This window comes from Pocillopora damicornis, chromosome 10, assembly GCF_964200805.1.
Source record: "Pocillopora damicornis chromosome 10, jaPocDami1.2, whole genome shotgun sequence".
Lineage (NCBI taxonomy): Eukaryota > Metazoa > Cnidaria > Anthozoa > Scleractinia > Pocilloporidae > Pocillopora > Pocillopora damicornis.
The window spans coordinates 6,944,355-6,957,884 of NC_142679.1; the positions used below are offsets into that span (position 1 = coordinate 6,944,355).

The window sequence follows — 13,530 nt, forward strand, 5'->3', positions numbered from 1 at the left end:
GTGGAAACGCCTAGGTCTTGAGACAGACTCGTTGCAGTTTCTTAAAATTTTTTTCTTTGATGATTCTGCTTACAGTCTGGAAAAAAAACTCGTTTAGTGCAATGCCATGGAATGTTTGGAACCGCATGCGAATGAAGGGTATGTCCGGAAGGCCATTTTAAGGAAAACTTTCCCAAATTGAAGCTACTTTAATTTACTCAAAGTGGTACATGCACAAAGATGACGGTAATAGAGATTTTCAACGCCAAATAATATTTTTTTTTGATAAATTTATCCTCAAAAGATAAAAAAAAATTAAACTTGAGATCCAATAGATTCTCATTCGGTCAATTAGTGGCGGACCGTGCCGAACCGTGGCGGACTAAGTAAATTTTCCTTATCGTATGTAGTTTTGGTTCACCAAGTTTCAGATCAAAAAAATAAACCTTCCCCGAGATAATCCTGTTGCAGTGGCATGACACGATATAGCTGCACTAATTACTTTGCCAAAGTGGCAATATCTTTGGCAGAATTCGTCGGGGAACCCATGCATACTTTCCTCTCTTCAGTCGCCATCTTGTGTAAGCCAGTGGTACATAGCTCCAGCGGTAAGACGTAAATTGGCGCGAAATCGCCAAATTCGTCTTGCTATTTTTCCCGCGAAACCAATAAGAACATTTCCTCTTTCCGTATAGCAACGACACCGATCCTGCTGTGTTGAGACAATCTAGATCTTAGCGCCCATGCTGTTTATCAAGCAACGCTAGCGGGGTCGAAAGTAGACTTTCTCTTACTTAACGAAATTGACGTCGCTTGGCTGGGAAAGTGCGTCATCAGGAACCAAAAATTAAAAAAAAAAAAAAATTAAAAAAACAAATGGAAAAAAAACCAAAAAGTCCGACGTGGCGTGGGCATTTGAAACTCAATCCATCTAGCGTGGCGTGACAAAATAGAATACATGGTCGTTCGCTCGCTTATGGTTGCGACACGTCTCGAAAATTAGAAATATCATCGAAAAATCCGTGCTTGAAACGTCATTACCGAATGGTTACTTATGAAATGGATGTGACAGAAATGTTCTCTAGAGGTAATGCCGCGTGAGCCGCCAACACCATTTATCGCAATCATTACAATTTCCTCAAATGTGAATGGTGCATAAACTGCTTTATTTTTCACTAATCATTCTGTACAGCTGTAATCGAACAGTGTAAAGGGACAGTGTAATCGGACATCTGGCTGTAATCGGACATTTGAAGCAGCCAATCCTGCAAAGTCCACTCAGTCAAATCCACCAATGATAGAATTGATCACAATAACCACTTATCCTAAAAAAAAACCTAAGGAATTTCCAAAATGGAGGAATTTTTACTTTAGACAATGTCTCTACTTTTGCTTTTGCCTTTCTTTCATTTCACAACTTTTTTGGGGGATAGTAAAGGGATTGCAGTTTTTTCAGGTTTACTAAAAGAATACAGTTTTATTAAGAATTACAAAGTACCTAATAAAAACTTTGTAAGGGATCCTTACCCCCCTTTCCAAAAATGTTGTAGGGTTCATCCATTCAAATAAATTTGTGTGTAATGAACATAGGGGCTATTATTTTGTTTTGTTTACATTTTTGATTCACCTGAAATAATACTGCAATGAAGGGAGATCCAGACCAAAAAATTCTGAGGTTTTGTTTCCAAGAGGTGCACCGACAAGATGCATTTTCTCCACATTGCTCATTCCAATTTTCAGATTTTTCTTAAAAGTAGCATCAAACTATGTCTGATTGTCCTTCTGGTTGCCATGTGAATTTTGATGTAACTTTCATTCTTGTCACGCAATCGCTTTACTCAAGGTCAATCATGGCGAACAGTGGACATGGATTTAACCCTGTAGTTGTGAATAGTGTTACTTACATTGGAACCCTTGCTGCATTTTTTATAGCTCTGAAAGTACCTGGGATATCCATAAAGAAATTTCCCGCAACAGGTTGTCTCCTAGTCTCAAACGATGCGAAATTTGCCGAAAATCGATATTTAGAGTACCTTTTCGCGGGGCTTTGGTCGTTGCACTTTTTACGCCGAACGATCGAAGTTCTCTTTGTTCACGACTACCGCAGAAAAATGTCTATCATAGAGAGTATAGGAGCACCTATCTACTATTGGCTCTTCGCTTTCTGGATTGGAATTTCAGTACGCCATGACAACGGATACAGACAAACATTACTAGCGCTTGTCGTGGCTGGCTCTGTCATCTTCATGTTGGGCGAGTTTGGTAATGGCCTCTGCCATATTAAACTTCGGAAGTTTCGAAGGGAGAAACGCGAGGATTCCTTTTCTAACGAATCCCACCATGTTTTGCCGCGTGGATGTCTGTTTGAACTGGTGTCATGCCCGCACTATTTATGTGAAATATTATCGTGGCTGGGATTTTTCTTGACTTCGTGGGTTTTGCCAGCAGCCATATTTCTACTTGCTACTTTGATAACACTGATAACGTATTCATACAAAAAGCACAGAGCATATCAACAAGAATTTGACGGACTAGCCGGTAAAGAACTTTATCCAAGAAATAGAAGAGCTCTTATTCCATTCATTTTTTGATGAACTCTCGGTGGTCAGTGACCTTAAAATGAATTCTCGGAATCCGAAACTTGATTAACAATTGTCAACAATGGATGGCAGGTACACAGACTCCGGAAACTATTTCCCATGATTATTCGCCGACCTTATTCGCATCTGCATCTGGCAGATTTCTTGTTATCAGGGGGGACTTAGGAGAAGGGAAGATTTCAATTGAAGATGCGGTAAGGGGTGAGAAGGAAAGGTGGTACAGCTTGAGCGAACGAAGGTCTCATCCTGCTGGAGAAGATTTTGAGTCTGCATATTCTCCATATTGTTTTCAACACATTTCTTAAGGCGCGTAGAAGGAGAATCCGGTTTAGCAATAAAGAGCTTCTGGTGATCATTTCCTTTATTCCTGTGACCTTTATGTTTAATTCAGTGGGGCATTGAAAGGAGAAATTAGATGCTAGTCACTCTTAGGAGTCAAAGGTTTAGGAAGAAAGCTTGTTACTTTGACTAGGAAAAAAGAATGGGACTGTAATGTGCAAGTAACTCCTAAGTTGACGGAAAGCTCACTCCAATGACGGCAAAGTTTACATTGCCAATACAAACCAATCAAAATTGTTGCAATGCATTATTTTATTATTCAGGTTTTTAATTGAGTAATTGAAACTATTTTTCTCGTACTTTGAGGCTAATTGTCGTTAAATCTTCCTTAATAGTTAACTGGACATTCAGTAAGGATTTTCTCTATTAGATGAACAGCCGGTTATAAACTGATTTTAGAATGAATTGCATTCGATAACAAAGACCTTAGAGGTTGGCTTCTAAATAATATTAGGGAAATATAAAATGAAGGTAAAAGTAACGTAAAGCTGTGTTCCAAAAGGAAAATTAACTCAAATACTACGGGAATTTTTTTAACATTAACAATGCGGTTTTCATTTGATAGGATATCATTCTACACAGCTTCAGGAACATGTTAAGAACGTTCTCAGGCCCAAATCGTCAAATAAAAGAAAATTCAGCCTCAGCCCCCAAAGAAGATGTTCTTGTAAAAGAAAAGAATAGAAAAAAGACATATGGTAAAGGCACCGGAGGGATTTGAACCCTCGACCTCCTGTTTACTAGACAGGCGCTCTAACCAACTGAGCTACGGCGCCCTCACGATAGCCAAATGGTAAATTTATTTATTTTAATCAAAAAGCAAACGTGTTAAGCTGGTTTTCGTTCACGGTTGGTTGTTATCCTAAGACTTACTTTTTCTTTTTGTTACCAAATAAAAATTTAAGTCTGATTTAAAATAAAAACTACTATATCACAGCGTGGGAAGGTAAAATTAAAACTTTCCGTTGCTAATTTCCTTCCCAGAGCACGCGATTGAGTCTCAGGGGAGGCCCCAGAGTCCTAAGCAACCAATCAGATCGTGCGAAGCGGAGCGTGAACTGACAGCGCGGAGCGTTTATCACCAACGGTATCAAATCTCTCAGAAAACCAGCCGTTGTATGTGCCTCTCTAATTCATCGGTAGTTTGGGACAGAATCTGTGCTATAAACAACAGATTTCCTTTCTAGGAATAGTTGTAAATTAGTCGCTATCGTCTAGCACAAAATAGTTTAGCCGCGCTTTCGAAAAATGAAGCTTCGAACGCGAATTCCATCACGAGCGAGGGCCTCTCTTCTCGCCTTACCAGAGGAAGTCATCCTTCTTATTCTCAAGCGTTTTACAGCAAACGAATTAATGAATCTGAGAATGGTGAGTAGAATTGGCTAACCCTTATTCTAAACAGATGCGAGGTCCTTCATTTGTTTTATCCAAAACTATCCAAGGCTGTATGACCGTTGGAGAGTCGTTCGCCGTACAAACACAGTGGCCTTTCTCTGACCGTTGATCGATCGTTCGTTTTGTTGTTGATTTCCCAGCTTTATTTTCTCCATTTTGTAGGTTTGTTCTAGACTCAAGATACTCGTAGACGAATCATCCAGCCTCTGGATTTCAGCTTCTTTTCTTGGAGTTTGGCCATCACTCAAAAATCTGCCTCTTCTTCAAAGGTTTGTTGAACGACTCGTGTAACGGAATTCGGTTGCTTTGCGCGTCATTCGAATTTCCCTCCATTTCCAACGAGTGAACTCCACTAAACAACAGAATAGACGAGTCGTGTTTGATCCATCATAAGCTTTTGTATGTGACAGTTTTCTGTTATTTATTCTTAATATTTTATAGGGCAGCCAATTTGGGGAATCCAGAAGCTCTTATCAAGCTTGGACTCGCTCATTTGTATAACGAAGGAAGTATGTGTTCATTTTAACGTACAGTGGAACGCAGGACCTTCTGTAAATAGCATTACCCCTAAAGAAGATTAATATAATAAGTATAATGTTTTTCTGTTATAGAAAATAACTGAAGCGTCATAAATTTTGAAATGATATTTGAGAAAACTAAAATATCCGTCTATATTAATTACCCTTTTAAATATGTCAACGTTATAAGTGATTTGATTAGACAGTATTTGTTGTATCGGTTAAGAACGACGCGTGCTATTTTTGTTATAGATTTTATCATACACGACCCTTAAAAACGAGCACAAAAAAAATTATTTTGAAAGAGGCGAACATGGTATACAGTATTCTTACAAAATGTATCACCTTTCTGAGCTACAACAGCTGATTTTCCAAAATTTTTACACCAATAATAACTGTCAATTTCAGTTTCAGAGAATGGAGAGAAAGGTGTCAATGCAAAAGAAAACGGTCGTCTGGCGGCAGAATTCTTCTTTAAAGCTGAAAGTACCATTCAAAATGGTGCACCATTTACATGGTTTTTTGTGCGTCCTCCGTGGGCACCTTCTGGTGTGTGCTGTAAATCCTGTGTGTTCAATAGTATGGTGGAGCTCTGTTCAGATCCAGTGGTGAGCTATACAGTTTATGGGAAACATATAGTTAGGAACCAGTAATCATTTATTGCAAAGCAGGGGGGAAGGGGATAGTCATATATGAAATTGACTGCCAATGAGGGCGTATTGTATGAATATTACAGAGCTCTATGGGTGGATCAGGTAAATATTATTGGGATGTAGCCAAAATCCTCTGACGCTCCACCCTCTTTCTCCCCCCCCCCCCCCCCAAGCATCAAATAATGCCTGTTCTCTTAGTCCTTTATGTTGAGATTCTGTAGTCATTTACAGTTTCTCACTCTGCCAGAGATTCTGCTCTATCTACTAGTGCCAGGCTTCTTTTCCCCTCCCCCCCTCCTTCCTTGAAGGTGTGGGAGTCCATTGCAGATTACCCTTAGCATTTCAGCAGGTCTCCCTGGTAGTTTTCTGTCAATTATTGATACTCTCAACCAGAGAGAGGCACCACCAGTGTCATGAATCTCTTTCATGAACACAAAACAATGACCCCAGATTCTGTAGACCATACAATGGGGAAGACTAAAGAAGTAATTCTTACCCACTTTTCCCCCATAACATATTTAATAAGTGATATTTATCTATTTTCAGGTCAACAACTCAATGTTGTACAGTGTAGGAAAAATCCTTAGTTTGCATGAGGTATGTAATTGCACAGAGTGAATCCTATTTTTAAAATTTCCAGCAGGTCAGAATACTAATGGCTAAGCATCAATCCTAGACTAGATCACAGTGTGCTAAGCAATGTATCAGTCAATTAGAAGCTCCAATAGCCCCTGACCTGTCAATCCCTGTACACACTGTTATTGAGAAACTTGGGAAGGTTTTTGTACATAAGTCAAAGGCAATGGCCCAGACAGGGCCTAAGCTGCCATAAAAGGGGCACAGCACAACATATACAGCCCCTCAATGCAAGTTGAAAGAGACTGAGTTACATCAAGCCAGATGGGAAAATTTTGGCACTAAATCATGGAGTTTGCACTTTAATGCAGGCCAAATATTTTCCTTTTTAGCCCACCTATTATGTCAATAAGTACATTTTACTTGTATTTCAGGATGGGCAGAAAAAAGAAGAGAGTCTGCAATGGCTGAAAAATGCTGCAAAGCAAGGGTCTTGTCATGCTGCATATGATCTATGGAAATTAAGATTTTGCGAAGGTCCAATGGAACCTTACTCAAAACTGGAGAGACTACGTGAACTGAGAGACTGTGCCAAAACCAGTCATCCTGATGCTCAACTCACTCTGGCCCTTGAATATGCTAAAGGAAATCTGGGTGGGGTCACTAAAACACAAGTGGCAGAATTTACATCACAGGTAAATCCATGCACAAACCTTAGTATTTCTTGTGCTCTGGTCAAAAATATGTCTGATCGCATTTCCATACCACTGTATGGAATGATTTATATGTTCCATTTTTTAAAATATATGCCATGATCCTGTGAAATACCCACTTCACTTGTGTCCAGAAAGTATGCAGGGACAAAAACTGCAGATTAACAAAATTCCACGAAACCGAGTGAATGTTAATGGATTTGACAATTTTGACAAATTTTTTAATCAAATTCTTCAAAGCAAAATCAACTTGGTGGATTTGACAATTTTTTGCCATATTCATTACTGCATGCATTTCTGTACATATGAAATTAACTGCCCTGTAAAGGTCTAATGTGTTTTTTCTTCTCTTTTTTTTTCGTTTTTATGCAGTTTGTCTCAAGATCTAGGCCACTTAATAGCCACAAGCTTTTTAAGTTTCAAACTGAACTCAACAGCACAATGAGGTAAAGATTTACTTCCATACATAGATTAAGTTGGTCACAATGCATTGAATCTCAACCAGTGTTCTTTAGTGATAGTGATGCATTTCAAATAAGGTTGAATAGATCTTTAAATGAAACATGGCCTTGAAAAGCATGAAGACATTGGGCTAAGAGGGAGAAATTTTTTGTGCTTCATTACTACATCAAATTCTCAAATTTGATTTTTATGTTAACTTTTATATGTAACTACCAACTTTGTCTTGATACCTTCATTTTCTATGTGGCAGGCTAAAATACAATTGTGCCATTGTTACCGAACTCTGATCTCAAAGTTCAAAGTAATTTTGCTTGTTGACTTTCAGATATATCTTAGTTGACTGGCTTGTAGAAGTAGCTGTGATGAAGGTATTTGTAATTTTAATTTATCTCTAAGTCTCCTGAATTTACAGTGTGATGTGACAGATCTGACATTGTGAGTCAACACTGCACTCAGACATCCACTTACTCTTTGTCAAACAGGATTTTCCGAGTCAGATAGTTCATATCGCTGTTAGCTGTGTAGATCAATATTTAATGCAACGCAAAGTGCAGAGATCAGAGTTGCAACTTCTTGGAATCACCTGCATGTTAATAGCAGCAAGGTATGTCACATCTCTTTAAACTGAAGCATTCTTTTGTACTGGTAGTGAACCAAGCTTACAAAAATGCCCTCATTATTGATGCTGCTGCAGGAGTGTTTTTTTGTGCACAAGTACAATGCAAGTTTAAGGCCTTGAAGAAAGCTAGCCAGCATGAGGTCTGTAAGGGATCTGGCCCTTTAGTAATAACAAGAGAGCCCTTGCAGACCTCTCTCTAATTGCAATTGCTCATCAGGTCTCAAACTTAGGGCAAAGAAACACTTGTTTTGAGGTAGTAATAATGACAGCTTGGTTGCTTGCTGTACTGAGCCACATTGTTTTATAGTTTTATATCTGATCTTAACATTTACAATCCCCACAGGTTTCAAGGAACAGATATTGTCACCATAAGGGAAGCTGCCTGGTTAACTGATGGCACCTACAAGTATGAAGAAGTAGTAAGGTTAGTTTGACAATACTGATACTGTTATTTGGAATGAGAAGATTTTCAAACAATACTTCTGGAAATGAAGGGTCCATAAATAATGTTAACCCTTTAACCCCTAAGATCTCATTAGGTATTTTCCTTACAGTCTGCCATACAGTTCTTGTGATGTTAGTTTGAAGATTTTGGTATTGGATCAACTTATAATTCCCTCACTGATATTTTTCTCTATTCTCATCACCTACCTGCTTGACATTGTATTGATATTGTAAGGAGAAATTCTCTCTTGGTCACTCCTGGGAGTTAAAGGGAGAAAACAGATATTCAGGGTGTGCAAGCTTTGAGTGAAAAACCCTAAGAGGTCTGAGGTCTGACTCTAAGAAAGGGGATGACGTTTTTTGGTCTCATCAGGAGCTTGGGATAAAGAGAAAAAACTCGTGAATCAAGCCTCAAAACCTAACACTCAATACTATAAAGCTCTACCACCAAGCCACAAAGACTCTACATTAAGCCACATATCTAGACTTCTCATGGTATTGGGCAGTTGTTTTATAGAGAATTAATTTTTGTTTGTTTCATCTTCAGAATGATGGGTGAGGTGATGTCCTCTATCAAGGGTCAAGTCAGGGTAAGTTTTTCTGATATCTGTTACTAACAGTAGTAAACTTATTTAGTAACAGTAGTGTACTAACTGTTAGCTGTTTTCCCACTTGTCTCTGTACATTGCTCTTTATATTCTTAGTCCTTAACTGGTTCTCAGATTGGCAATGACTAATGCTTGGATTTGTCCACAGGTCCTCACCATTCCCGATTTTCTACAGCTGTTTTGTTCCTTAGCAGCAGTAAGTGTTCCAAATGTGTTATTATTTAACTTTTGCTAGGAAGAAACATGCATAGAACAACAGCAATCAGAGTGCATCAATGTGGAAACAATGTGGAATCAATGTGAAAACAATCAACACATACAAACATGGAATATCTTCAAGTTTCATATGAAAGATAAAGTTTATATTTCTGATTGGTATGTTTTATTTCAGGTTAGTCAAAAGACTGAATGTATTGCAGGGTATGTGGCAGATTTGTCCATTCTTCATACAGAATGTGGAAGGTAAGTTTTCCCTGTTAAGTACTTATCAAGTAAGTTAATAATTCCTTCTTTTGTTCCAAACATTTACTCTAATAATATTTGTTTTGTAATTCATTCATTTTAGGTTCTCACCAGCTGTGACAGCTGCGTCATCAGTTTTGTTGGCAAATGCAATTCAACAAATTGGTAAGTGTATATAACAACTTTTTACAGAAACAATTCTCATATTCATGGTGGACAACTCTTCTTGATTAATCAAGGTGTTCCAAATTTTCTCAACCAACTGAATACCGCTACTTTTCCCTTTGAATTTCACCCTAAAACTTAACCTTCTCTTAGTACATTCGTCCAAAACAATGTTTAAAGTGGATAGTATTAGGATATCTCTAAGTTTTCAAGCCACTTCCAAGGAGAATGTAAGTCATCATGTATCACCGAATCCTTTCACTATTAAGGAGAGTTCTCAAGGTAAATGGCTTGATTTAGTTTTATTCAGGTGTGTAGAAAGTTCTGTGTCACTTCTCACTGATCTCCAGTTACAACATTTTTTTAATGCTGCCTTGTTATTTGAGTATCACTTTGCCTCTTAAAAAAACTACAACAACTTTAATTTTACGTTGGACATTATCCCTCAGACTTGTAGCATTAATTCTTATAGAAGTAGTTCAATATCAGATTACTGATTTTGAAAAATATTGCTAATTAAAGGATTATATTTTTTCATTGCCTTTTCACAACAGCAACACCATGGCCACTACACATGCATGAAATGACTGGCCTTAGTCTTGTGGATCTTTTGGATTGTACTCTTCATTTACATCAACAATGGTAACAATTTTTTTTGGTCCGTTATGAAGACTGCTTACGTTTATTATTGATTGGGTAGAGCTAGAGCGAATTTTGATCGAGTGTCGCAAAACCAAAATCACTGTAATCACAACAGAATTTCAGAAAAAAGGAAAATACCTTTGTGAGTCAATGAGAACTCAAAGTGAAACAAAGCAAACCGCGGGAAATTGCGGGCGACCAAATCGTGACTGGATTAAGGTATCTGATTGGTTAAGGCTGGCCAATCACAGAGCGATGTATAGAGAAACCAATGCAAACTCGGATAGCTCGTCAACAACTCGTTAGTACGGTATAAAGTATTTCTTTCTTACATATTGTTCAGTTGATGAAAGGTGTTGTTTCTGATTGATTTTAGCCTAGTTGATGATTGCCCTACAGATCATAGAAATGTAAAGCTGAAAGCTATTAAACAAAGGTTTGTTTTATGCTCTTCTTTCTTGTGAGACTATGAGCCGTCCTTACTTTACGGCGAGGTCAGCTACGCTAGTGAAAGAAAAAATTGAAGTTATGACGGCGTGCCAACATCAATTTTTCTCTTGCCGATTTTAATTTTTTTTTTTTCACTCGCGCGAAGGACTCCTCCGAAAAGGAGGGGCTGTTCGTTGTCTTAGTTTTTGTGTTGTTATCTTTTTTCTGTGATTAAGTATTACCTTTACATATGTTGAAAGCCATCTTGGTTTTTTGGCTGATTTATTTGCTGTTTTTTAGTATTGTTAAGTTTAGTTTTTTTGTTTGTTTTGGTTTTGTATTTTCGGTTTTAAAACATTTAGTGCTTCTTTTACCTTGTAGATATTCAGATGAAAGGTTCTTGAAAGTTAGCGAAATAAAGGTATGTTTTCAACTTCGTACATTCACGAATATTAATGCCGCCTCAGATGTGTAATGTGTCATTTGCTAAATTATTGTTTCTTATCTATGCGAAGATTTTTGGCGACAGTTTTGACCGCCTTTACATCACTCCCGAGAAAATCCCTAATTTTATTTCAGCATAGCTACACGAAAAAATTATTTACCTACTGGAAAGACGCATGACGTTTTTAAAATTAGGTGATCTTAAATTTTTGTTTTAAACATTGTACCCAGGTTCCCAACCGAGAAGAGTTACGTCGTTTTCTCCATTCTGAAGCGCTCTGTGGAAAACGCTCTGTTCGCGGTCAAGCAGTGGCGAAGCATGTTGGGCTTGCGCAGCACATCAATGCTGACGACAGTATTTTGAATACGAGTATCAGCAGTTTGTCTGAGAGTGGTTACGAGGGAGATATGGAAGATGAAGGTGAACATAACATTGATGATCCTCTTCTTGACGAGGAATTGTTTAGCGAGCTAGCTGATGGTGAACACGCCATGTTAAACAAGCAATCAAGGGACTCTTCCTTCCTTAACTGGGAGGATTTTCCTAGAACAAGCTCAACGCCGAGTATTCTTCATCCAGCTGGATTTCAAAATGGGTTTGATTTTGAAGTGCAGGACATGGAGACAGACTCAGAACCCGTGCATATAGACAATGGTATTCACAGCGCACGCGAAGTGTGCGTGCCAGTAGTTCTAGAGCCAGATGAAAATATGGAGGTAGTGGAAAATTGTGCGAAACCATCGGCTTCAAGTCTGGGACGCAGGCCCTTAAGATGTATCGAGAACAACAATGTCCCTTCTGGGGTTCCTATTTCTTTGAAATCCGAGCGAAGAACTTCTGCTTGGAGTCAATCAGTCGCTCAATGAACTTGCCTTTGTGGCTAGTATTTTGCGCCCGTTTCTTTATCTCTGCTCTTTACTATGGCTTGAATCTTTTGTTTACGAGTCTCGCTTTTTTAAATTGTGCGATCACATTGACGAATCCAAGCAAAATTATATTTTAGTGCATGTGTGTCGAAAATACCTATCTATCGGTTCAATAGTTTTATCCCCACATCAATTTTAACCTCAATATCTTTCTAGTGCAAATTGTATAATTGTATATATTCATTAAGGAATCATAACCTACATTTTGGCATACTCAACATTCTACAGTCCTCGACGTTTCTTTGTTTCTCTTTCGTTTTTCCTCTCTTGCACTCCGGCCAAGTCTCCAAGTTTGATCATGAAACTGAGAGGACCGATAACGAGGTTGAAAATGCCGTTATTTATCTTGTACAGGACCAAAAAATAGTCTCCAATTGATATTTTTAAGAGTATGTGTTGCAGTTTTTGGGTAAAGGCCTGCTAGAAAATTAACGGGAGAATTTATTGTGCTAATGCTTACAATGTGGCGCTTCGATAGTGTCCAAAAATAAATATATATATATATTTCTTAGACTTCCTGTGGGATTCTTGTCTTCATTGTTAACCTTTTTTCTTTAACCCCGCTATTGATGTTCCTATAGGTTATTAATCAGTCACTTTCCCTACTGGAATACGTGGTCACAAGAGAAAATAAGGGGACAGAGAGGGAAAATCATTGCGTCGGCCGCGAAATGCCGATTCCACTGAAGTTGTTTTTAGTTGCGAGCAGGAAGGGAATTCTGTTCCCCAGACGTCCACATCGTGGTTTTCTGATATTTCTTAGAAAGCCAGAGTTGTGTTTCGCTTATTCAAAAGTTTGTTAGAGAGTGGCTTCACGAGCTACGTTTCGTTTCAAGTTTCGTGTTCCTTATAGCCCTGAGAAAAAGCCTCCGCCTGATTGAAATTAACTTTGAATCATGCAAAGAAATTTCAGCAGATAGATGTTCACTATTATGCGGACGTCTCGAAAAAAACCACTTCCCATCGAGAGACTGGCAAGCGCCTCCTCTGTCCCACTGTTTTCTCTTGTTACCTGTCAATCGAAGTACAAGTGCAAATTAACTTCGACAAGAAATTAGCAACACATCGGTTAAACGTCTGTATCTAAGGAAAAGTTTCGAGTATTCCTCTCCCTAATTTTGTTCCCTTTCTACAGTTTTTCACGGACGTATTAATTTTCTCGCAAATATTAAGTGACAGAAGTTGTTTCTTATGTTTTCACATCAATTTTTGCGCGAGAAAAACGGAGCCCAGTTAGTGCCATCTCGTATTTCTCATCGACTTTTTTTTTTTCACGACTTCAACTTTTTATCCCGACTTCAACTTTTTTTCATGACTTCAACATTCCGGCACGACTTTAATTTTCCGCCGCGCCATTTTTCTTGGCACGACTTTCTCTTGGCCTTACCTTCAATAGAATAACTATAATACTTGAATAATCCCTTTGGCTTTGATTCTTTCTTAACCGTCACAAAACTTTAAAAAAATTATACTAAAGCTTATTGCCCATAAAATTTGGACAAGGTGACCTTCAATCCTAAGGTAAACATTTGTAGGTACTGTTGAATAACAGACC

At 38.3% G+C, this 13,530-nt stretch overlaps 2 protein-coding genes and 1 non-coding gene across 3 annotated transcripts; 2 read left to right on the forward strand and 1 right to left on the reverse strand.

The window, feature by feature from the left end:
* Positions 1-1,636: 1,636 nt before the first annotated feature.
* Positions 1,637-3,564, forward strand: LOC113670300 (very-long-chain enoyl-CoA reductase). Its single transcript, XM_027186421.2, has one exon. The coding sequence runs from the start codon at positions 1,746-1,748 to the stop codon at positions 2,568-2,570; it is 825 nt and encodes a 274-aa protein (XP_027042222.2). The 5' UTR covers positions 1,637-1,745; the 3' UTR covers positions 2,571-3,564.
* A 56-nt stretch (positions 3,565-3,620) lies between these two features.
* Trnat-agu (transfer RNA threonine (anticodon AGU)) lies at positions 3,621-3,694 on the reverse strand. Its single transcript has one exon. It is a non-coding gene; the product is annotated as a tRNA-Thr (tRNA).
* Positions 3,695-3,961: 267 nt separating this feature from the next.
* LOC113670369 (cyclin-F) lies at positions 3,962-12,488 on the forward strand. Its single transcript, XM_027186511.2, has 18 exons — positions 3,962-4,286; positions 4,476-4,582; positions 4,755-4,822; positions 5,240-5,439; positions 6,031-6,081; positions 6,495-6,755; positions 7,146-7,219; positions 7,561-7,603; positions 7,718-7,839; positions 8,198-8,278; positions 8,846-8,888; positions 9,055-9,102; positions 9,298-9,368; positions 9,472-9,533; positions 10,088-10,175; positions 10,552-10,611; positions 10,986-11,025; positions 11,280-12,488. Exons 1-18 carry the CDS (start codon positions 4,167-4,169, stop codon positions 11,913-11,915), a joined length of 2,175 nt encoding a protein of 724 aa, XP_027042312.2. The 5' UTR covers positions 3,962-4,166; the 3' UTR covers positions 11,916-12,488.
* The last annotated feature ends 1,042 nt before the right edge of the window (positions 12,489-13,530 follow it).

What these genes read in the sequence shown, in the direction of transcription:
- LOC113670300 (XM_027186421.2), top strand. Translation starts at nt 1,746, where the DNA reads ATGTCTGATTGTCCTTCTGGTTGCCATGTGAATTTTGATGTAACTTTC.
- LOC113670369 (XM_027186511.2), top strand. Translation starts at nt 4,167, where the DNA reads ATGAAGCTTCGAACGCGAATTCCATCACGAGCGAGGGCCTCTCTTCTC. An exon ending in AATTAATGAATCTGAGAATG is followed by an intron (nt 4,287 to 4,475) that starts GTGAGTAGAATT and finishes TCCATTTTGTAG; the next exon opens with GTTTGTTCTAGACTCAAGAT. An exon ending in TGAAAGTTAGCGAAATAAAG is followed by an intron (nt 11,026 to 11,279) that starts GTATGTTTTCAA and finishes CATTGTACCCAG; the next exon opens with GTTCCCAACCGAGAAGAGTT.